This window comes from Lagenorhynchus albirostris, chromosome 1, assembly GCF_949774975.1.
Source record: "Lagenorhynchus albirostris chromosome 1, mLagAlb1.1, whole genome shotgun sequence".
Taxonomy (NCBI): domain Eukaryota; kingdom Metazoa; phylum Chordata; class Mammalia; order Artiodactyla; family Delphinidae; genus Lagenorhynchus; species Lagenorhynchus albirostris.
Genome location: NC_083095.1, coordinates 53,133,851 through 53,158,107, shown reverse-complemented (window position 1 = coordinate 53,158,107; position 24,257 = coordinate 53,133,851). Strand labels below are relative to the sequence as shown.

The following is a 24,257-nucleotide window of genomic DNA, read 5'->3' as shown; positions in this document are numbered from 1 at the left end:
TGATTTTGCCACATAAATTTCTCTCCAATTACCAGTGTAGCAGCACTGATTCAGGTCATTATATTTCACTTGAAATAAAACAACAGCTTTTACTCTACGCTGTCCCTTATTTTGTACCACGATAGTGATTATTTGACTCCTCTGTTTTGTCTCTTTATGTGTCTTCCCACTTCTCTCAAGGTAAAGTCCAATTTCTTTGGACTAGTTCACATGGCCCTTCATGATCTCAGTCCCTTGTATCTCCACTTTGATCTCTTCCTTCTCCGCTGAACTATGATTCAGGAGAGGTCCAGATATACTGCATTATTTTCAGTTCTCCAAATGTTATCAAGCTGGCTTTGTATCCAGGCACTTGTTAATTTCATCCAAGTCCCTTGATCTGGGTAACTTCTCTTCACCCCTCTGGTATCAGTTTGCTAGTACTTCTTCCATCAGCATTCCTCACTTCCCAAAGTCATCTTAGGTTCCCCTCCAATGTTTTCCCATAATACCTTATATCCACACTTATTATAATACTTATCAAACTATATTGTAGTTTGATATCTGCTTGGTTGTCTATCTCCTTGTTTGTTTTAAACTCTCTGAAGACAAGAACTATCCTCTCACCCTCCCATCCTCACTCCTTTGGCAACTCAAGTGCTTGACAGAGCACTTCTTCTTTAATCTGAACTTTGTACATATTTTGTTGATTGCATGAAATAATTCTTATTTCTTATTAATGACTTATTTATAAATTGACATGAAATATAGAATACAGATTTAAGTATTGTTTTAAAATAAAGCCTAATCCCATTTTGTCTCGTCTCATTTATTTAAGGCAAAGCAAATCCCTATTCTTGTGTTGGCATTTTTAATTTATAAACTTATTTTATTTGTCTGGAGAGGGAGCAGCAAGAGGTGAGTAGACATTACAGCCCTTCATGATAGAGCCTTGTGCCGCCTATCCAATCTCATCTCCAAAATAACCCCACCTCTCTTTATATTCTAATAATTCATAGAATTACATCTAGTTTTATAGCAGTAAAGCATAAAAGTTAAGAAAGGAGCTTTTAGAATTAAACAAAAAAGGTTAATAAGCTAGCTCCCCAGTGACCTCTCTCTGTAGAGCATGGTTATACAGCTTAAATTCTGTAAGAGTATTTCTGCATCTAAACAACAGTGATAATACCAATTTTACAGAATTTTTGTTATTTAATATTATACTTGAATATTTTCCTAATTTACATTTTTTTGAAACCAATTATTTTATTTTTTCATTTATCATTAAATTTTTTAAAAGATATTAATATCATATCATAATTGAACAATTTATAAAATTTATAAAATTAAATTTTAAAGTTAAAAGTTTATAGAGATTTAAAATTTTAATTTTAATTTATAAAATTAAAAGTTGAGGAAAAGATATCCAGAAACAGAAAAGCCTTGTATAAAATATATACATGCATTGTTGGTGGAAAAGCAGATATATTCCCAAATATAGAAGACATTAAAGGAATAAAAATATAATATTCAAATATGTTGACATAAGTTTATAAATATAGAAGTGTATAATTTAATTAAATTATGAATGGCAACTGAAGTTAATACAAAAAGAGACAGAAAATTTCAACAGAAAATTACTACAAGAGAAATTAGGAAAAAAGGTAGTCTATCAGAAGAAGGAGGAGGAGGAGGGGGAGAAAGAGGAAACAGAAGAAAAATATAAAGATAAAGGCACATGGCTCAGATGGTATTCAGCTGAATTACACTTGCCAGACTCTAAGCCAGATGACTGAGTTCAAATCCAGCTTAGTCTTTCATTTAATTCTATGATCTTGGATGAGTTACTTAACCCCATGGTTTCTTTAGCCTTAAGATAGAAATAACAATAGTATCTACCTCACTGTGTTGTTTTAAGAGTTAAACATGATGATATATGTAAAGCACCTAGAATAGTGTCAGACTTTATGGTATTGAGATATATATATATACACACACACATCAAGGACAGGTCAGCTATTAAAAATAGGTAACGCCTATGATATTCAAACTATTACCTTCAAATTTCTACTCAACTTCTTGCTTCCATCTTTTCAGAAATGGTTTCCTTAATTTGAAGTACACTAAAGCAACTTAAGCACTTTGTGATATTTTGCATTTCTTGTTTGAACTTTTTAAAACAGAATAGAAACTTGGAAAAGCCAGCAATCTATAATCAAGCTACCATACAGCACTAGTTATTGTATGTAACTTTATTAACATTTTATTGAAATCTGTTATGTTCAACATTTATTATTCAAAGGTAAATATTGTTCCAGCTATTTTAGTTAAAATATTTTAACTGCTGAAAAATAGTCAGGTTTTTGGCATAGAAATAGTGTAAAAATAAGTATGACTCCATATTTTAAAACAACTTAAGAAACTTAAAGAAATACAACTGAAAATGATAAAGCTAAACAAATAGTAATTTATATTTAGAAATGAAAAGAAGTAATAGGAAATAGTTATCAATTCAAGACAACTCTGACATTCAGTCTTGAAATCTGAGGGAATGTTCACTGAGGAGTTGTGTTTTAAGGTAGTCATGCTCCTTTGAAAAGCATTGAATTAGCCACCAGAATCACCACATGCAAGTTTTAGTTTACACATACCACAATTAAGTAACTTTTAATATCTCATTAATAGGTTTCTTATTAAAAAAAAAGCCCTTAGAAATATATACAAATGTAAGCCTAAGGAGCTGTGTATATCTTGCCCAGAAGAACTAAAGAAAATATTTGCAGTTGGGTTATTTCTCAGTCCATGGTATAAATCTTGAAACTCAACAGTGGACTGAGAACAATATTTTAATAATCACTCGTTTTGGAAATGCATCAATCCAGGCATAACTAGAGGATGCACCTCCAGTTGGAACTTAATGGTTACCTATTATAACACATAAATTTCAAATCCATTCATTCCACAAATGGTATTGAGCACCATATGCCAAGCTCTGTTCTTAAATCAGTATTTGTAATACTGTTTTTCATATTGAGATCATATAGGAATGTTAGTATAAGGAAAAGCCAAAAGATGAAAATGGAATCTGATCTTAGTCTCTTTATTATAGTCTGAAAATATAAAACAGTGGTTCTCAAAGTGTGGCCCCAAACCAACATCACACAGGAAGTTGTTAAAAATACAAATTCTTGGGCCACACCCCAGACCCACTATACCAGACTCTGGGAGTCGGTCACAGCAACTGTTTTAACAAGCCCTATGGATGATTCTGATGCTCACTCAAATTTGAGAACCACTGATATAAGACAAAGAAAACTGTGTTGTTTATTAATTGATACAGTACATAAATAGATTATAAATCCATATACAAATTTGTACTCAAACAAGCAACTTGCATGGTGTTAAAGCCTAAAAAAAGAAAATGACTGTTAATTCCAACTCCATTTTTCATTTCAAGCTTTGATCATTTTTTTCCTGAAAAGTAGCTGAAAGTGACTATTTTCGGGCTTCACTGATGATGCAGTGGTTAAGAGTCCGTCTGCCGATGCAGGGGACATGGGTTTGTGCCCCAGTCTGGGAAGATCCCACATGCCGCGGAGCGGCTGGGCCCGTGAGCCATGGCCGCTGAGCCTGCGCGTCCGGAGCCTGTGTTCCGCAACGAGAGAGGCCACAACAGTGAGAGGCCCGCGTACCGCAAAAAAAAAACCCCAAACAAAAAACTTGGGGGACTTCCCTGGTGGTGCAGTGGTTAAGAATCTGGCTGCCAACGCAGGGGACACGGGTTCGAGCCCTGGTCTGGGAAGATCCCACATTCCATGGAGCAACTAAGCCTGTGCGCCACAACTACTGAGCCTGCGCTCTAGAGCCCGCGAGCCACAGCTACTGAAGCCTGCGCGCCTAAGGCCTGTGCTCCACATCAAGAGAAGCCACTGCAATGAGAAGCCCGTGCACCGCAACGAAGAGTAGGCCCCACTCGCCGCAACTAGAGAAAGCCCACAGCAACGAAGACCCAACGCAGCCAAAAAACAAACAAGCAAAATAAGTGACTGTTTTCCATTGAACTCTACACTCCCAGTCATTTAAGACACTGAATATATATATTGGTCTGTTGGGTAGTTTCTTTGACTGGATAAAGTCTTGGAATCCATAATAACCATGTATTTATAGGTTTATAGGTTGTAAAAGAAACAATTTAGACATTTAAAAATTGTTCTTTCATCCAAGGAAATATATCAGTCAGTCTTCTCTTCTTTATAAAATATTGATTCAAGTGGACAGCCAGGATAGGCTTAGGTAAATTTAATTAAATTTGTAATCAGTTGACCTTGGAATAATATTAAACCTATATACAATCTTTTTTTTCTTCCTATTTCCCTCTTAAAAAAGCAACACTGATTTGTCAGTATCTGGTATTTTAAAAATTTAGGGCTTTTTAATCTTTAAAAATTTTGTTTACAAGTACAAGAACCACCACACACACACACACACACACACACACACACACACACACACTCACATATTCTTCCCTTAGTTTCCATGACATTGGCAGATTTTTCTACCTCTCAGTTCATTCTTTTTCACTGGACCTTCTATCATTACTGTCTTCATACAGTACATTTACGTCTACATTTCTGCTAGCTTTGGTTCTCATGTCTAATCCTTCTGACCTATAAATTTACACATTCAAGGGGAAGTGTTCACTCAAATTCTAGTAACATGTTTCTAACTATGGTAACTTTTGCTTGATGTTCCTCTATCAACTCAAATTTAACAAGACCAATTTGAAGACATAGGTATATTTGCAAACTTTGATTCAATATCTTATTTCTGGCAATAATTTAATACTTTTTCACTCCAAAAGTCTCTTTGAGGTTGTTCATTTTCCACTACATTCAGGGTCAATAAAAAGGAAAATTCTAATTAATTTTCCTTAGCAGTATTGCTACACAAAATGAAATCTGTACAAAAGGCCACAGACTCAGAAAAACTCCTCAGAAAGTACTTGGAATTTTCCAAGACAAAATACCCTTATTTCACAAAGCCTTCTATATCAAAGGTCTGTAGGTTATCCAGGTTTTTAAATTTACTGTGCTTATTCCTCCTAGCAGATACATTGTGATGTTAGTATTTATAGGAATAAAGGGAATATGTGCAGTGCCCTTCACTTGGAATATTGAGACGATGCCATTTTTTACCAACTGGCTTATGGCTTATTTCTTTTTTTTTTTTTGCGGTACGCGGGCCTCTCACTGTTGTGGCCTCTCCCGTTGCGGAACACAGGCTCCGGACGCGCAGGCTCAGCGGCCATGGCTCACGGGCCCAGCCGCTCTGCGGCATGTGGGATCTTCCCGAACCAGGGCACGAACACGTGTCCCCTGCATCGGCAGGCGGACTCTCAACCACTGCGCCACCAGGGAAGCCCCTGGCTTATTTCTTTTCTGGAGCCAAAAAGACCATTTACAAAATGGCTTCTTCACACTTCTCTATATCCCTTACTCTCTTCTTCATCTATATATTTGATAATTTCTTGAGCATTCACTAAAGAAATTGAAGTAAACAGCAGAGAACATAAGGTCACTATACTCTTAAAAACTGTTTCTCAAAATTAAATCAATATTCAAGTTCTGTCCATTTCAAAATTTTCTTAATTCATTTTTTCTTTCTCTCCCCCTTCACTACTCTAATTTAAATCTTATTAAAACTTACTTCAAACATGCCTAACTGTGGCCTTGCCTCTATTGTAATATCATTCAATGTACTATGTATGATACCAGATTAATCTATCTACAGAAGATGTAATTTTACTCATGACTTAAGACTATAAAATCAATTCAGATGATCTGTCAATTCGCCACAGATTTCCCTGGACTTGGCATTAAATGCTCTTTGTCAAATGGTTCCACCAAACACCTCTCTCATTAAAATCTGTCCAATGGCCTTAAGTCAACTACATACATTATTCTAATGTACATAATTCTAATATTATTGTTATATTCTAATATTATTATATTATCTAATAATATAATTATTATTATTCATAATAATAGAATATTCTATTCTATTCACTTCTATCTTATTCTACCATTTTCCTTCAGCATCTCTAGACTGTGCCCTAGAAACTAATACTTCATACAAGATGCTAAAGCATAAAAAGCCATCTCTTCAAATTTTTCTGCTTCTTCGATCAATGCATTAAATTAGGTATTAGCTGTATTAATAGCCATAGTTACAATGCATATGGTCATCTATGTATACAATAAATTTATAAAATTTTAATTACTATGATCTATTAAAACATTAGCCCTTTAATAAACAATAATAAGCAATGAATTATTTAATAAAATAAAAAGTATGCTTTAAATGGAAGGAGAAATAAACTCTAGCTCAATCATTATAGTAGCACGTATGAAGACCAAAATAAAATTTATAATAAATTCATCCAGTAATCAATTTTACCAAAAAGTGTATTTGTGATTAGTGATTTCTTAATTAGTCATTATTAACAATAACTATTTATGAAGATAAACCTATAGAAACTAACAAGTCTTTACTTTGCTTGCTGATCATGTCACTTAACCACTATGTCACAGTACTAATTGCTCCCATTCATGTTACTATGGAATTTTGGACATGCTCCTATTATTATAGCACTTTTGTTAACAGGACATCGAGGACAATACTTTTTTAAAATCCTGGTATTCACTAGATGATTAATTTACTAAAAGTTTTGTTGACTGACTGGGTAAGCATGTGGGTATGATAATTCTAAGCATTTTAATATATCAAGATTTAAGAAGACAGGAACACGGTGAATTAAAATATTTTATTCAATAAAATATCCCACTTTCCAAAGATGACAGTCAAAAAGTCACATTCATTGTGCATGTCTTAGGTGGAGTATAAAAAGGAAACTGTAAAAAAGTCTAAAATCCTTTATTATCAGAACCTATAGTGTGTATGTTAAACGGAGTCAAATGATGTTTGTGTTGTTTGGTATATTCAGATAATTTAGAAATAGTTTTGCTTGTTTCTTAATTCCTTAAATACTAAGGAAAGCAGACATTCAAATCACCTTTTTCTCTTTCCTGTTAAGCAACAAATGAAGCAAACAATTGGGAGGCTAGTAGCTGTCTAAGGAGATTAAACAATTGCTTAGCTGAGCCTAAAAAGTACAACTTAAGGACATTAAGACTTTGAGAAAACTTTTTTTCCACACTAATTTTTTTAACTTCACATGAAATATCTGTTCTCTTTTTAAGTTTTTTAAAGCATTGATTCCAGAATTCCAGTGCTTTTTTATAGATCGACTGCAGCAACTTTTAAGAAAAGTGTATAAGCCAATACTCAAATTCTGAGACAATTTTCCTCATTATATTTAAATAAAGACCCTACAGTTTAACCAAAAGGGTCAGCTAATTTTACCAGAAAGGTGGGGGAATGCTGGGTTCAGTTTACCAACCCCATCCAGCCAGGGATTTAATAATATACTAGTGATTTTATAATCTTACTTAATTTAAGAGTAAGTAATAAAGTTTCTAACAGTTTGTGGATTAAAAACAAAGTCTGGGCTTCCCTGGTGGCGCAGTGATTGAGAGTCCGCCTGCCGATGCAGGGGACGCGGGTTTGTGCCCCGGTCCGGGAAGATCCCACATGCCGCGGAGCGTCTGGGCCCGTGAGCCATGGCCGCTGAGCCTGCGCGTCCGGTGCCTGTGCTCCGCAACGGGAGAGGCCACAACAGTGAGAGGCCCGCGTATCGCAAAAAAACCCCACAAAAAACCCCCCCCAAAAAACACAAAGTCGGACGCTTTACAACTGAATTTGCCATGAGTCTTAAAGGATCAAATTTGCTTCTCAGACTTCATCGAATCAGAAGTGTGTTGTACACTTTAGGTCATGTTTGATATTAAAAGTGGAAGTACTTTTCATTAGATAATCTAGATAATTTATGGATAGAAGAAATTAGATATACAGGCTCAAAATAAAAATATAGGGTAAAATAACGATTTTAAAATCATAGAATATGTAACATAAATGATCATCAGATCAGAATTCAAGAGTGATTATTTTAAATGCTGGTGTCTGATTGTGTGTTAAAACAATGTTGATAACCAAATGTACATACCTGAGGAAGAAGTAATCTAAATTTTCTAAGATAATATAACCTTATTTTACTTAATGACTTTGTGTCCTATTATTAAACAGGGGATATTCTTAAAGAATTATATCAATTTCATTGTATCTAAAATGCATCTGCCCTATCATCCTCAATTTTGGTATGCAAGGGGATCTTCAAAAGAAATGATGTCTATTGAGGCCCTTTTGCATGTTAAGATGTTTCATGTAAGGGTTAAGTGTAGAGAATATGGGAGTGGGGAAAAGAGTAGTGTTTATACGTGGTCTTTCTGTTCCTACACCATATCTACGAACATTTCCTTTCCATTCATATTGGCAGAACAGCAGAAGGCCATTACTCTTTATTGAGACACCCACAAAAGATATATTAAAATTTCTCTTCCATGGCAAGATGTAGTATCTTAGTAAAATTATCAATAAATAGAGTATTACAAAAAAAGCACTCCAGGAAAAAATAATACTTGTTTCTAAATATAAAAGAAAATTCTAGTAAAATAAATAATGCTAAGGCAAGTAAAGAAGTAGCTTCAGAAATTGCGTAAGAGAAAGGATTGTTTTCTGGACCATGGTTTATAACACTAGAAATATGTTTTCCTCTAGTGCATAGCATGAATCTCAGAAACTTGGGAAGAATAGTGTTAGCAGCAGACATCGATCTGATCAGGAAGGCTTTAAAATAAGACTCAAAGCGGAAGAGAAAAATGTGAATCAGTAAAATGGATATTATGGAGGACAGCAGGTTTGAAATAAAAATAAGACATAGTGAAAAAAAAGTCTAGAAATTATTTTGTGAAAATCATGGCTTGGAATAATACTTAGGCCCAGGTTATACAGTGTACTAAATAAAACTGAAATAAAAATGGTAGATATGTTAAGCTCTTAAGATGCATTTAAAAAAACTGTTACACAACCCAGGCAGATGAGTGCAAGAATTGCCACAGATGTTTGTGCAGAGACTGCCTTGCACAAGGGAACCTGGCCTGTGGGATAAATGGGGGATGTATTCCACTCCACACTTTGATTGCCTAACAGTTATCATTATCTTCAACTTCCCAAGTAGGAGCCTAGGTTTGGTATGTTCAGAAACCTGTTCAAGGTTATATAGCTAAAAATGATAAGGCTAGATTGGCTAGAATCAGAAGCCAGATGTGTCAGGAATTCATAATTTTCGCAAAACACAGTAAGGGGAAATTTATACACATATATGCATGCATATATAATGTATTGTAAAGTAGCAGAGTAGGGGGAAATTACCTAACTAATTTGTTCACAAGGATGAACACAGACCGGGAAATGTGTGTCACTGCATATCAGGGAGTTATATACTAGTTTTATGATCAGGAAACATAAAGACAGGAATTTAGTGGAGATGTTCATATCAGGAAAGGAAAATCTAAGAAGAGAAACTGTCATTGGAAAATAGCATAGCAATCCTAGCCAAAAAAATTATAAAAGGTAGTGTATTAATAACTAGTACAAGATATGGATGAGAAGGAAGGGCTTTAACTAGGTGGATCCCTCTTAGGAGGAAGTCTAATTCTCCTAAAATCGCTCCAGTTGAGAGGGAGGACAGAGATAGTAATCATTCTGTTAAACTTGACTCATGGAGAAGGTGACTTGTATACATAATGGAGACTTTGTGAACAAAGGTTTAGAAGACTGTTAGCATAAAAGAAAGGAATGATGAGTAGGGTTGGGTAAATTAATTCCGCAGATTAAAACAGGCAGCCCTTCAGCATACAGGAAGCAAAGGGCAGACACTCCAAAAAAATATAGCTGAGGAAGAAGGTGAGAAACTAAAGATGAAATTCTGACTCTATTGTTGCAAAAAAACCTATAACCAGAAAAAAGGAAAAGACACCTAAATAAAATGACTCAATTTTACAAATAGCAATTTGGTATTAGGTTCTTAGTTTTTTGAAAACATAGGGTAATAAAAGATGAATGTGAATGACCAAATCATGTAGTAAGGACTTGGAAATGAATGTGAGGTGTCTAAAGTCAAGAGTGTGCTAAGATGCTCCAAATATAAAAGATCTAAAAATATTAGCTGTGTTGAGAAAAGAAAAAGAAAGGGATAAGCCCATAAACCGAGGGAGACTGCTGCTCTTTCTTTTTTCTATCTTCTCTATCAAGAAAAATTATCATTAAATTAGAATGAGTACAACAAACAATTCTGATGTGGATTTGGGATTTACTCAGATTTACTTAGGGACCAAAGTAAATGAGAGTAATAGAGAAAGTTTCCAAATGATCCACTCCTGTCTACCATGTCTGTGACCTGTGAATACTTAGACAAGAAGGATAAGAATGTTCAACTTACAATGTTTCTTAATTTTAATGATGTATCTTACATAGTATTTTATTATAACTTTGTTAACAAGATTTAAAAAAACATTGGTTTTATGATAGTAACACTGAGTGGATTGCTGATGGTCAGACCAATCTTTCTCCAGGCAAATTCTGTCCTTTCTACTATCCAAACTCAAAATGCTATTGTGTGATTTAGTTAAGGAAGTGGAAAACACATTTTACAAATCTATGATAATACAAAGATGTGAGAGAGCTAATAGCTTATGTGGTAATCAAATAAATCTTCAAAAACGTTTTGTTATGCTGAAATAGTCACTCCAGATAACACACTATGTAACAGGAAATAATGTAAAGACCTATATTTAAATTTCAAAAATATCATTTATACCAACGAAGGATAACTGAGTTTAACAGTGGTTCATTTGAAAAAGCTATGATATTTTTACACAATCTATAATCTTCAGCTACCTTAGGAAAACATATTTCATTGTTTCTTCTCATTTTACCAAAACATTTCTATTCTACAGACACATTAAATTAGCTTTTAAAAATCCTATATATAGTTTGAACCTCTTAGAATAAAAATATGTAGAATTTCTAGCTTAGGAAACAAGACAAGGAATTATGCAGTACAGGTAAGTGTGAGAACATCTTAGTTTCTTTCACAGAAATTATACCATGTAATTTCTATAGCACATGTAATGATGAAGGATTTCAGAAAGCTCACTTTAATATGTCTCCTGTCATAGTGAAAAATGCATAACTTAATTTCAAAGATTTGTAAATAATTTGGAACAGTTCTGGGTAAGGTAATATTATCTTTGATATAGAAAAATATATTCTGGAATTCATGCAAATTGATTAAAACTTTATAGCAACACATCATAGTAACAAGGTCTTCACAGAGGAACACACACACAAAAGAAGACAATTAAATTCCTCACCTGCCTAATACCCAACCGGTATGCAACGATCCGATCTACTGCATCAGGATTCATTTGAGTCCACTGTAGACTGTAGGAGTAAACACGGTGTCTGTTCTGCCACACAGGATTGTAGGTATCGTAATAGAATTCTGGAGCATAGGCCTTTCCTAAAAACAGAAAAAGTCCTTAAATTTAAATGACATGTTACAGTTAAACATACTTACTTATTCTTTATGCCCTTTTATTACTTTCTACTTCGTGTTCCATAAGTAATTCTTGTATTTAAAAAGTCATGTGATTAAAATCTAATCAATTTCTGGAGAATTTGAGAAGAGATGTAAGAAGATTTCCTGGTTGGTTGTATAAGCAGTGTAAGAGGAAGAGAAGAATCAAGGATGACTGCAAGTTTTTTGATCTAAGCAACCAGAAGAATGAAGTTTCCATCAACTGATATGTAAAGTTATGGGAGGATCAAATTTGGGGGGAGAAGATCAGGAAATTATTTTTGAACAATTTGAATGATCTAAATGAGCCATTAAGTGGGATACACTTGACTAGAATTCAGGAGAGGCCAGGGTTGGAGACATAATCTTGCTAACCACAGGCATATAGATAAGAGTTTAAATTTAAGCCATGAGACTGATGAGATCACCAAGGGAGTGTGTGTGGATAAAGGCTAAGGTCTGACCACTGGGGCAATCCAAGGTTAAGAGATATGGGAGGAGATAACAAACCCCACAAAGGCCTGAGACAGAACAACCAGTGAACAGGAGGAAAATTTAAAATGTGGCATCCTAGAAATCAAAAGAAGTACATCAGTGAGATAGGGGTGTGGGATTAAGAGACACAAACTACTATATAAAATAAGCAACAAGGATATACTGTACAGCACAGGGAAATATACCATCATTTTATACTAACTTTAAATGGAATATAATCTATAAAAATATTGAAATATTATGCTGTACACCTGAGGCTAATATAGTATTGTAAATCAACTATACTTCCAGAAAAAATAAATAAATAATAAAAAAGAAGTATGTCAGCAAGTAAATGATCAACTCTGTCAAAAAAAAATCAGTGAAGATGACAATTTGTGTTTATATTATTCATGTCTTTGGTCACTAAACTGAAATTAACCAAACAAAAACTTAACAACACAAGAACTTTGGTCAATAACAAAAAAGGCTTTTATTTAGATTTTAAGGATATGTGAGGTATACATAGTATATGTAACATACATAAACCATCTCAGTTTTTGTCTTTTAATTGCCAAATAGAAAAATTCACAGACCATGGGAATTATATGTCCAACTTTTAAAAAAATTAATTAATTAATTTATTTATTTTTGGCTGCATTGGGTCTTCATGGTTGCGTGCGGGCTTTCTCTAGTTGAGGTGAGCAGGGGCTACTATTCATGGTGGTGGGCGGGCTTCTCATTGTGGTGGCCTCACTTGTTGCTGATCATAGGCTCCAGGTGTGCAGGCTTCAGTAGCTGTGGTGCGTTGGCTCAGTAGTTGTGGTGCACGAGCTTAGTTGCTCCCAAGCATGTGGGATCTTCCTGGACCAGGAAATTGATCCTGTGTCCCCTGCACTGGCAGGCAGATTCTTAACCACTGTGCCACCAGGAAAGTATCCCAACTTTTTGATATTCTGAAATATAGATTTTTTTCACACTATCTACTTTTTACCAATAATACATTTATTTATTAAATCAGTATTTAGTTAGAGCCTATTGAATGCCAAGTAGTGTTCTAGGCAATGAACAAGGAGGTATGGCCTCTGTCTTCCTGGAAATTGCTTACATTTTCTCCAACTTTTCAAATAGCTTTGCAATTTTTACTGGATTATGATTTAATAAGTTGTACATTATTCAACAGATTTTTTTTTGAAATTAGATTAAATATTAAATGTCCTCCTGGGGTTTTCCTCCTGGGTTCCTGTATGCAGGAATATATCTTATCTGGTTTTTTCTTTTTCTCCATCATTAGTCATCTATCATCTAGGGATTGCAGAAGAGTTGATTCATAAGAATTTATTACATATAAAGTATGAATGTTGAACACTAAGAATGAAAGTGATGGTTTCTATTACCCTGGTGAGGTTCACCAGGAAAAAAACATCAGATGAACTGAATTTAATTTTTGACAAATTTACTAGTAAAATTAAATACATTGAATTACATATCGGAATTTTAGTAACATTTGGAAAAGTCTCCTATATCAACACTGTGTGCATTAAAAAATGTTCTATGAATATTCATTCAGTTTTATTGAAAATGGATTACCAACTCTATACAAACAATCTTGCATAGAAGGAGGTCTCTGGAAAAGAGTCATCACATTCATTTTATTTCTTCTATATGTTGTATGATATTTTTATTATTACTAACTAAATGATAGCACAAATTCATGTTCACAACACTTAGCAAAATCTAGATGAGAGGAACACAATATACTGAATGAATGAATAAATATCCAAAACATCACTGACAACCTGTATTTGAGACCAAATTTCCCAAACTGTTATTGAGGAGGTACATTTAGTAGTAGCCTAGATAAAGAGCCAGGGGTTTTGATTAAAAATAAGCATCCAAGGGGTTTCCCTGGTGGCGCAGTGGTTGAGAGTCCGCCTGCCGATGCAGGGGACGTGGGTTCGTGTCCCGGTTCGGGAAGATCCCACATGCCGCGGAGCGGGTGGGCCCATGAACCATGGCCGCTGAGCCTGCGCGTCCGGAGCCTGTGCTCCGCAACGGGAGAGGCCACAACAGTGAGAGGCCCGCGTACCGCAAAAAAAAAAAAAAAAAAAAAAAAAGCATCCAAAACCTATAAATGAAGTAATGAGCTTTTTAAGTGAGAAATGTCAACTTAGAGTGTTTTCATTAGACATTAGTGTCTAGATTGAATTGAGGGGATAAAGAGTCTCAATGGTTGGTTTTTCATTTTGCTTATTGTTTTTTTTTTGAGGGGCACAGGGAGAAGAGGGGCTTGCTTTTGTTTTTTAGCCAAGAGGGAAATACAAGGGGTATTAGATTTAGTTCTAAGTATCACGTTTTTCATAAAATGAATGATACATTCAAAGAGAAATGAGAAGAGAATAAAGTCTATTTAGCATGGAAAAGGAAAAAAAATCTCTCAAAAACTGGCAAATGAAGTTTTCTGAGAGTTGAAACTCCATCACAGGCTAAATTTTAACAGATCTATGAAATAAGATGAATGCCAGTGAGTGGGTATTAAAGGATACATATTTTGACTTAGAAATGTTCTAGCAATCCTCTCTGAATACGGATGATTCTCCCTTCACTAGAGGTATTTAGTCAATACCTAACTGCCATTTAGCAGGGTCGATATGGGTGAGTGACTGTCCACAAAATGGTCATTAAGGTAAGGCACAGTCTCAAATCTCTAGGGTGCTATGAAACATTTGCCTACTGTTTCTTGTATTATTTCAATTGTTTTAAGCACACTTATTTATAAATTCCATTTAATGTTTCTATTATCTGTATTCTAATCCTGCTTTTTGTTGACTGCCAGAAGGGTAAACTAGCTGCATGTCATAAATGCAAATTGTCATAATACTAGAACTGATTGTTCATCTAAATAAATACTTTTCAGGTTATTGAAGCAGTTTGACATTGAAGTTAAAAAAAAATTCTCATGACATTGTGAAAACATGAATTTGTTTATCAAAATGTATTTTCAGGGTTGTGAAAAATTAAGCTACAATTTAACCCTCATTTGAATATTCTAAATAGATCCAATTTTACTATAAAATTCTATCTTTATTTTTAATTAGATTGTTACGAAGGTTTTTCAATGTATTTTTGAAAATACTTAAGTTTATTTGCATTGACATTTCACATTACATATGAGTGACATCATATGTAATATTTTTTCATGAAATATTAGATTGGAAAAGGAAATAGAGATGACCAGTTCCAGTGTCTCATATGACAGATAAATTTTGGGACAGAATAGATATGGTGATGATATATGGATGTTGATATAGTTTTAATTTAGTTGAATAATTGTTACCACCTTAGAATTAAAGATGAGAAAAGCTTTTTTAGCTGGTGCATAAATAATATTGATTAGCAACAAATAATTACTGATAAGAAATGATTTTGTGTAGTTATAGTTAAATATAAATATGCTTGCTACGTCTCAGAGCATACTTTGTACTAAACCTCTTTTGGATAAACTTGATAAAGGAAAAATGCTTTCTGACTTTGTTTGAGAAATCTATCTTAAAAGTAAAAAAAAAACCCCACAAATTTGTTCTCTGGTTTCAGAGCCAATCATATTTAATATTTATACACTTGTTTTGTAAGAAGCACACAGTATGCATAGTAATACAAAGGAAATGCCCTTATAATAATCTTAGGCTGTAACAACGAAATATGACATCTGCTGGTTCAACAGGGAAAGAATTCATAATTTTTCTTCTTTTTTATCCTTCAGGCATTTTTTTTGTCCTTCTAGCAAGCACACCAAAAATATTTTTCATTCTCTTTTATAGTCTACTTTTATTTTTATGCAACATTGTTCAAGTTTAAATCATTTAAAACTAACTGAGCTAGAACTATATTATCTAAATTAGCAGATAATTTTTAGATATGTATGATTATCTACAGTTTTTGGATTTTAAAATATTCTTAAAATATATATAGAGAAAAATTTAATTGTTCAAATTTTTAAAAATTTATATAAAAGTACATTTATTCTATTTTGCAAATAGCTTCTCAAAAGTGAGTAAATTGAGTTTTCAAAATATTATTTTATGCATAAACCTCAAAGTAAAAGATATATTAAGAATATATGACATGTCACTTTCCTAGTCTAAAAATGTTAGATTAAAGTATAACAAAAATCTTTCTTACATGCATTCCTAAGCTTGCAAGCAGAAAAGGAATTGTTTCTTAGGGGTCAAAAAACAAAGAACTGAAAATCAGACACTGAACAGGAGCTTAGGGAGAAAAGGAGTGTTGCTGGTGTTTGTATCCTTGGGAGCTGGAATTTTAAGGCCATAGAAGATGAGGTTAATGGGCCAATTAAGATGAGATGTTAGAAATGAGGTACCACATAACAGCAAGATCTCAGTACTGTATAAATGAGTCAGTAAACTTTTCTCTATATTGCGTTTCGCTTGCCTGCATTCTAGTGACTCAGCTTGCCAGTGACTGAAAGTTCCTAAAACTCTAGTTTTATCCTCACACATTTTGACTCCTTAAACTGAAATGCTTTCTTGGTGTAATTTCTACCTGCTTATCAATTCTTACCTTTTGGTACCCAAATCACAACTATCCTTCCTTTAATTACTCTTTCTTCAATGATAAATATTTATACTACCATACTTAACATTTAATTAGGAAAACACATTGTAATACTACACCAATATATAAGTACTCCTGAAAATATTTTCTGTATGATCATTTTTATTTTTCTGATTAGAGGCCCTTTCCCAGATTTAGACATAATGTAATTGGGGCCAATAGAGTGGACTGAACAATGTAAAGCAACTACTACCTTGTTGTTTTAGAATAATATTGATGTTTCAATTTTCACACACATACATTTTTTTAAAAAAATCAGAATTGTGGTATAATAGATAATATCTCTAAATAAAGCTAGTTTTAATTTAATTATAGCCATTAAATAAATTTACTGCTACTGACCAAGAACAACCTTCCCTAGGCATACCTACGTTTTTAATATTAATCCATCAATATGATATTTAGGATGATTTTTGCAAAGAGAAAATAAAATGGGATAATTATTGTAAAATTGATATAGCATTTACATGTTTTTATTTCTGACTGTAGTTTAAAAAATTATTTTGAGAGCTTTGATAATGATATGTTAACATAAATATTGATATGCCAGGGAAGAAAAAGTTAAGAAACTCTGTAATTTGCTCCCTTTCTCCTCAAGGATGCCTAAGGTAATTGTGACTCTACCAGACCACCTTCTAAACCAGGCTTCAGCAAACTTTTTGTGTAAAGGGTCAGATAGTATTCTAAGGCTTTAAATTGTGATCATAAGATATCCGTCACAACTATTCAACTATGATATTATAGATACTACTAATTCATGTAGTTCAAGATGATATAATTTGAGAGGTAATATAATACAAATTCAAAATTCTTCTACTTATCCAATGAGTTGACATGTTAATAATATTCCAAATTTTATGATTTTCAGAATTGGCCAGGTCTCTCCAATTGTACGTACTCACAGCTAAAAATCTATATCTTTCATAAGTATTCAAACAACCCAAGGAATTAAAAAAAGTGCCCCAAATGAAAAGACTTAGAAGTTCAATATTCTCACATGTAGTAGCTACCTGTTGACAAAGACTTTAATAACTTTTAAGAGAATTTAGTTTATCTCTCACAGACATTTGATTAAAACAACCAATTATAGTTTGCAGATGTATACAAGCAATACTTTAAAAAAATTCTCTAGAGCAAATTGAAATAGATTTACTATATCATTAGTGTATTCACCCCCCAAAATGGTCAACTACTATATCATAGTCTTTTGGTATTCAATGTGTTATTCTCTGATATATCAACATCATTAAACAAAAAAAAATTGTAAATAAAAATATTTAGAGATTTAATGAAGTATTTAAAACATCACAAATTTTAAAACCTTTAAAAGAAAATGTTGACTAAAATGAAGCACTCATTTCTCATGCTTAAATTATTCTATATAAGACCCTGTTTAATGACAAATAAAAAATAGGATTCAGAATTATTCATAAAATCCTTATTATTACATCTTGCATCATTTTGATACAGTGGTGGCTGTTAATATGCTGTACTAACTCCATGCACTGCCCAAATTATAATATTTGCCCCCTTTCTATGGTTATGTTAAATTATCTTTTATTTAATAGATTATAAACACTTTGATGGCAGATACCTCATTTTTTATATACTGTCCCCTCAGTTGAGGATATGAAGAAAACCAATTGAACTCAAAAAATATCTCTACTAAAATTTTTCATGTAAATGGTCATTTGCATCTGTATTTTTTGGGGTGGAGTGAGGAGTAATTCAGGTACTTACTGCTTACAGAGTTGTCATCACAAGTACATTAACTAAAATTTTGTTGATTGGGAAAAGATTTTTAAACTTGTTAATATTATTAATGAAAATATCTCCCCAGAACACTCAAATATGTATAACCAATTTCAGTAGGACCTTGAAAGACTATTTAATCATTTTCCAGTTGTAATGTAGAAAGGAGTATTTTAGCCCAATTCCTTTCAATTTATTTTTAGCATCTTTTTTAGGATAAATAAGATGATGTTGTCAGTTTTGTTGCAGTGAAAGCCTTTACACAAATTTCCTTTAAAGTTTTATTTAAATAAACAAAATTTGCTGGAATAATCAATAGATCAATAAAGTATATTATTGGAATAACAAAAACTGATGTAGAGCAAAATGGAATAATGTGTTTGTATATTACTTAGAAGTTGACAAATCTCAGTTATTCTTGCTTGATCCACATAGGTGTGAAGTTGATTAGTTATTATTAACATAACCTTATAAAATGCATTCAGAGAAAATGCCATATAGCAAGATTCTCATGAAACATCTTCATAAAGTTCATACTATTTATTAAAATGTGTTAGCATGAAGTGTAAGAGTTATTAAGTAATTAAAATTACATAGATACCAATGCTTTTTTCCTAATTAACAAAAAAACATTAAAAGAAGATACTTAAGACTTGTGTGCAAAACTAACTTAGTCTTTTCACAGTTTGCTTCAATAAGTTCACTTGAATATAATATCCTATCATATAATTCAATTTTCCTTTACAGATACTTCCTAAATGATTAGATATTTAGAGTAAATATGTTTATAGAAATACCTACTCAGAAAATTATTTAACTATAATGAGTTCAAATTGTCTAAATTAAAATATCATTTTTACCTCATTTCTTGAAACGTGGAATGAGCACAAGATCCAATTTTATACACTCTCCTAAAATCATCTTCATATATTAATAATTTAGCCTTTTCCTTAATCTCTAAGAAGGCAGAGGCCATTAAAATAAGACCAAAGAATATGGTCTCCAGGCGTATTTGCTAGGAAGTAGAAACTGAAAATGATGGTCAGGTGCAAAGACTGTATAACTTACCAAGAATCCTGCCCTTGGTTATTAGGAAACAAATCACTCAGACTGCAATAGGTAGGCAATCAGGTAGGATTTTCAGAAGTAATATGGCTTGGTAATTCTTGTAAGAAAACGGTTCATTTTAACAAATCACTAAATGCTCAAGCCACATATAACCATCTCAGTTGGGCCAATGTGATATGTTTCCCACTGTAAAAATTCTCCCCCAATTTAAGATACTTCTCAGAAGGGTGCATGATTTTATTTGAGTAGGGATCTACCATATAAAGTCAAGATTCTTTATTTAATAGAATAAAGAGTTAATGAATATAGTATAGTCAGCAAATAATGATAGATTCATTTGTTCCTGGTAAGGTTAGGTTTTTTGGCTCTCAAAAATAATAATTATTTTATGAAGTAGTTAAGTTAAAAAGATATCTCTGGAGATCCCAATGGATGAAAATATAAAATTTATTCTATTTAAATTATTTAACATAGTCTATATAAAATACCTATGATAGCAATGGGGAAATAATAAGTATTTAATAAACATTAATCTCACACTGTACCCTCTCCCATAAAGAAAAAATATATATATAAAATAAAATTCTCTAGGAAGAGTTCCATAGTTTGGTTCCACTGTTACTGTTTAAAAGCACAGGTACTTGAAGCAATTTAAAAACTAAACTAGACAAATTTAAATGAGTTCCTATTTATTTTTTTAAAACTTCAATGAAGCACTATTTCAACACAATTGAGTCACCTCTGACCCCTTTTTGGCATCAGCCTAGAACAAAATATTTATGCAAAGTAGTTACTGGCTTACGCACCAAATATACATGGTTGTCTTGGGTAATATAAAATAAATGCATGCACTTACCAGATAACATTTTAACTTAAATGAATAACTCTTTTACTCTAAAACCCTGAATGTACTTTGCCAAAAATGATGTTAAATATGAATAATATGAGTTTTTTTTTTTCCAAAATAGGCTTAGATTAGGATCTGGTCCAAAAAATTTAAAAGATGATTTGGATTTGATGAAACAATTAGCTTTCACATTAGGCATGTAAATAGGAAACTGCTAAGGGTTTAGAGAAAGTTTAGAAATAAAAATTATAAATCCATTGATATTTTACTTGGAAATATCTAAGTAAGTGTTATGTGTATTAAAAACCACATGTTCTAAAGAAAAATAATCTGGAGAGCTCCTCTGGGAATAAAGATGGTTGACTTGAGAGAAAGAAGAAAGACAGCTCTTAAATTCTGTACTTCAATTATCCCCTTGTACAAAATAGAGTTGGCCCAAGGGCCTTTGCTCACTACTATTCTGTCAAGTATTTGAGACACCTACCAGAATTGTATGTCTAGGATTGCTGTTAAAAGTTATTCTATTATAATTTACCACTACAACCATGGACTCATGAAGCAAGAAAAATCTTGAGAGATGGAAACTGTATCTCAAATTTATATAGGAATTTACAGTTAAGTTAAAAAGTACTTCCACAAATATTAACTTCTTTTAGTCTTCACAGAAGTTGGAAGGGCAAAACTGCAGAGGGATATTACTTGGCTTTAACTGCAAATCTGGAAAGTTAATGTGAATATCATAATTAATGAAATAATGCAGACTACTGTCCTTGTCTGGTCTGCAGATCATCCCTCAAAAAGATCCAAATGAATATTCTGTGAGAAGGAAGAGAGGTTACACCATTTACCTAAATATGCAAAGGAAGTTGGCTTTCAGACTGAGAGCGTCTGATCATCCCTACCTTCCTCAATGTATTTTATTTCAGGAATGTTAGGATAAAATGAAATTATTAGAAATCTCTCTTTTCAGAAATATTGCAGCACATACTCCCAAGGCAGAAGAATACAAAACTATTTTGCTTCATTTTATATTTTAGAAAAACATTTCATTAATACATGGTACAGGTCAATTGTCAGTGGGTGAGGCAAGCACACACCAAACTTTCCTGTCATTGGTGAGGGAAGACAAGGTTGGAGTAGCTATCTGGAGTACCACATTTGGCTATGTCACAATCATGGCTCTAGGCTGATTTTGTGATGCCCTTTTGCTATCCTTTCAAGAGTTATGCCATTTCTTTCATATATCACAACTATGCTTGTTAATGAGCCAACTCTATAATATGTATGTATGTGCTGGCATGGGAAGCACAGACAATTGAGGTTGCAGAAGAAATTCTATAGATCATTAAATTTCACAAAACAGAAGCAGATTCAGAAACAGAAAATGATCAGATATACATGGTGTCCAGTTCCTGGGCTAAGCACAAATCTATTTTGTAGCAAGTGCACTGTTTTATAAAAATAGTGAGTACATCCCTGTTCTCTGACCATTTCCCCTCGCCTGTCCTATACATCCCATGCCTAAGAAATGCTGCTAGAAAATCAAATCACTGAAGTAGCTAGCAACCATTTATTCATAAACTCAATTGCTAATTCTTATATGACCCAGAAATGCTATATGCATTCCCCTCAAATATACATGGATACTTATGAGTCAAGATATGGAATAACCAAAATCTCTGCTTATTTACTAGGGCCCACAGTTTTATAAGATTTCAAAACTTTTCCTTTCCTTTTTCTAGGAATTCTCAAAAGACGTCTCACATATAATTCAAAAGCCAGTCACTTTAGGCTTTCCTGCCCTTTCTTTCTTATTCCAGCTTCCATCAAAGGGACAGTCAGATAAATTCTCCCTTGAGGTTGTGTACAGTGGGGGGAAATTTTATGTAAATCTGAATTATGTAACAGAAACAGCATATGAAAAACATACCAGTGTTCAAATTTGAAATAGAATATGCCCAAACAAGGGAAAAACCCCACAGACAATGCAATATTAGAGTTTCAATTTATTTTTGTTCAATTTGGATTTTTCTTTTCATATAGCATGTATATGTCTATAGATATACAACTTCTCATAAAATTCTCATGAAATGCTTTCCTCTGGGGTCTTCCTCTTTGTAAGCCTGCTTGCAGTGTTTTTACCTGTACACAGAAAATATTCTAATTGTGACATTAGGAGAAAGCTTAATCTAGGGAATAAAACAGTTCTTTTTGGCTTAAAGAAGAATTGATGCTTGATCTCTCCTAGACAAAAATAAGATTATTAAAGGCACTTATGTGGTTAATTTTTGTTATTTGCCCGGCACCATGCTAACCACTTGCATACATTGTGTTTCTTAATATTCACAATCCCCTGCAGGATGAGAATATTCTTACCATTTTCCTTTGGTGGAAGATGAAAGTGAAGATTAGCGATCTTAAACAAATTGCCCTATAGTAAGCAACTGTGGAGTAACAAAGCTGCATTCTGAATCCACATCGGAAGCCCTTTTTATTCTAACACCCAACGTCTTTGGATAGGGTTGCTCTCTACCGCGTGTGACTGGCTAAAGGGGTGAAAAGGGCTGAAATCCAGGCTCTGTTTCTGTTGCAACCACTTGTGCCCTGGTATGGGAGTTACAACTGCTTGAAGAAAGGGGCACCTTTTTCCTAATTCGCACACAAAGACTGTACAGGCTGGTGGATTTCCTGATAAGATGCTACTCCCAGTAATCTAACAAGGATCCCTACTTCCCTACTCTGCCCATTGTGCGTATGGAAACTTAAACTACAATTTACCCTTGGGACTCAACCAGATTTGCCATATTATATCGTTATCTGAAAGTATTATCAAGTCAGGAATTTATGAAGATAAGGATTGACTAAATCTCTAGAATGAGAACTACATGTTAAGCATTTAACTCAGAAATAATGAATATATAATAAGCTGCAAATAATTCAGTCTTTCCTAAAGCTTTATGTTCCCTAAAAACTGAAAAGTTCCAAAGTGTCTAAAAGCCTTCGGTTCCTTTGAAGGACCTCTGGTTGGGGGGTGTGCATGGAGGGGGAATGGCTGGATGAACTGACCCAGCAGCGCTCAGGCCGAGAGGACTGGCTGTTCAATGGTGTACTTAGGAAGCACATTAACTTCCTGGCAAGCACCGCTGCCACACACGTGGGTGGTCCATTGCTGACTATGAATGCGTGGAATATCATTGAGGCAGGGAGTAAGAGGTGTTCAAGTGAGTTGGAGAGGAGCCCAGAAGGTATGCTGTTTATCTTCTAGGGACATTTATTTTCTCCAAAACATATAACTTGAATTAATAAAGTGGATTTAGATGTGAATAAAGGAAACCAGTCATTGAAACTGAATAACTGTGACTCTCTAAGAATAACCAAAAGATCTGTGAATACGACTTCTAGAGCAAGAAAAAGATTAAAGCACAAATAACTGTTCTTATAGTATTGCTAAGAAGCACTGGTCTGGATCTGATTGCAAAGCAAGTATCTGCCTGCAGTTAGATGCTGAGGCTACTAGCAACTGTCATTTTGATCAGTGCTTTAGAAATAGACAAAGTTCATTAGAACGATGAAAGAAAGTGATTTCTTAAGTAATGCTTACATGAGTAATGCAAAATTATAAAACTTTGGTTATATCCTCTGGTCTGAAATTCAAAAAGAATTTATAAAAAGAAAACCTCTATCAACTTTCTCAACTTACTGCTATGTCACAAAATATCCCTTGAGAAAAGACAACGTATCAGGTTGTGGGCAATTATCTGTGGAATGTCTCACCTGACCATCTTAAGTCTGGTTTCTGGCATGTCTTTGGAACAAGTTTTGCACTGTTCTCATCCATTAATCATCCCTTCAGGGTGATGGACAAAGGCCAAGTGCTTAAATAGACACTTGGAGGTTTGGGATATG

The 24,257-nt window shown here is 33.6% G+C and overlaps 1 protein-coding gene across 1 annotated transcript in view; it reads right to left on the bottom strand.

Moving 5' to 3' along the window:
- The window catches only part of MDGA2 (MAM domain containing glycosylphosphatidylinositol anchor 2), an 825,804-nt gene that overhangs the window by 80,826 nt on the left and 720,721 nt on the right, over positions 1 to 24,257 (bottom strand). The window contains exon 10 of the mRNA XM_060167534.1: positions 11,370 to 11,518. Within this exon, the coding sequence (XP_060023517.1) occupies positions 11,370 to 11,518 (149 nt within the window). The remainder of the gene's footprint in view (positions 1 to 11,369; positions 11,519 to 24,257) is intronic.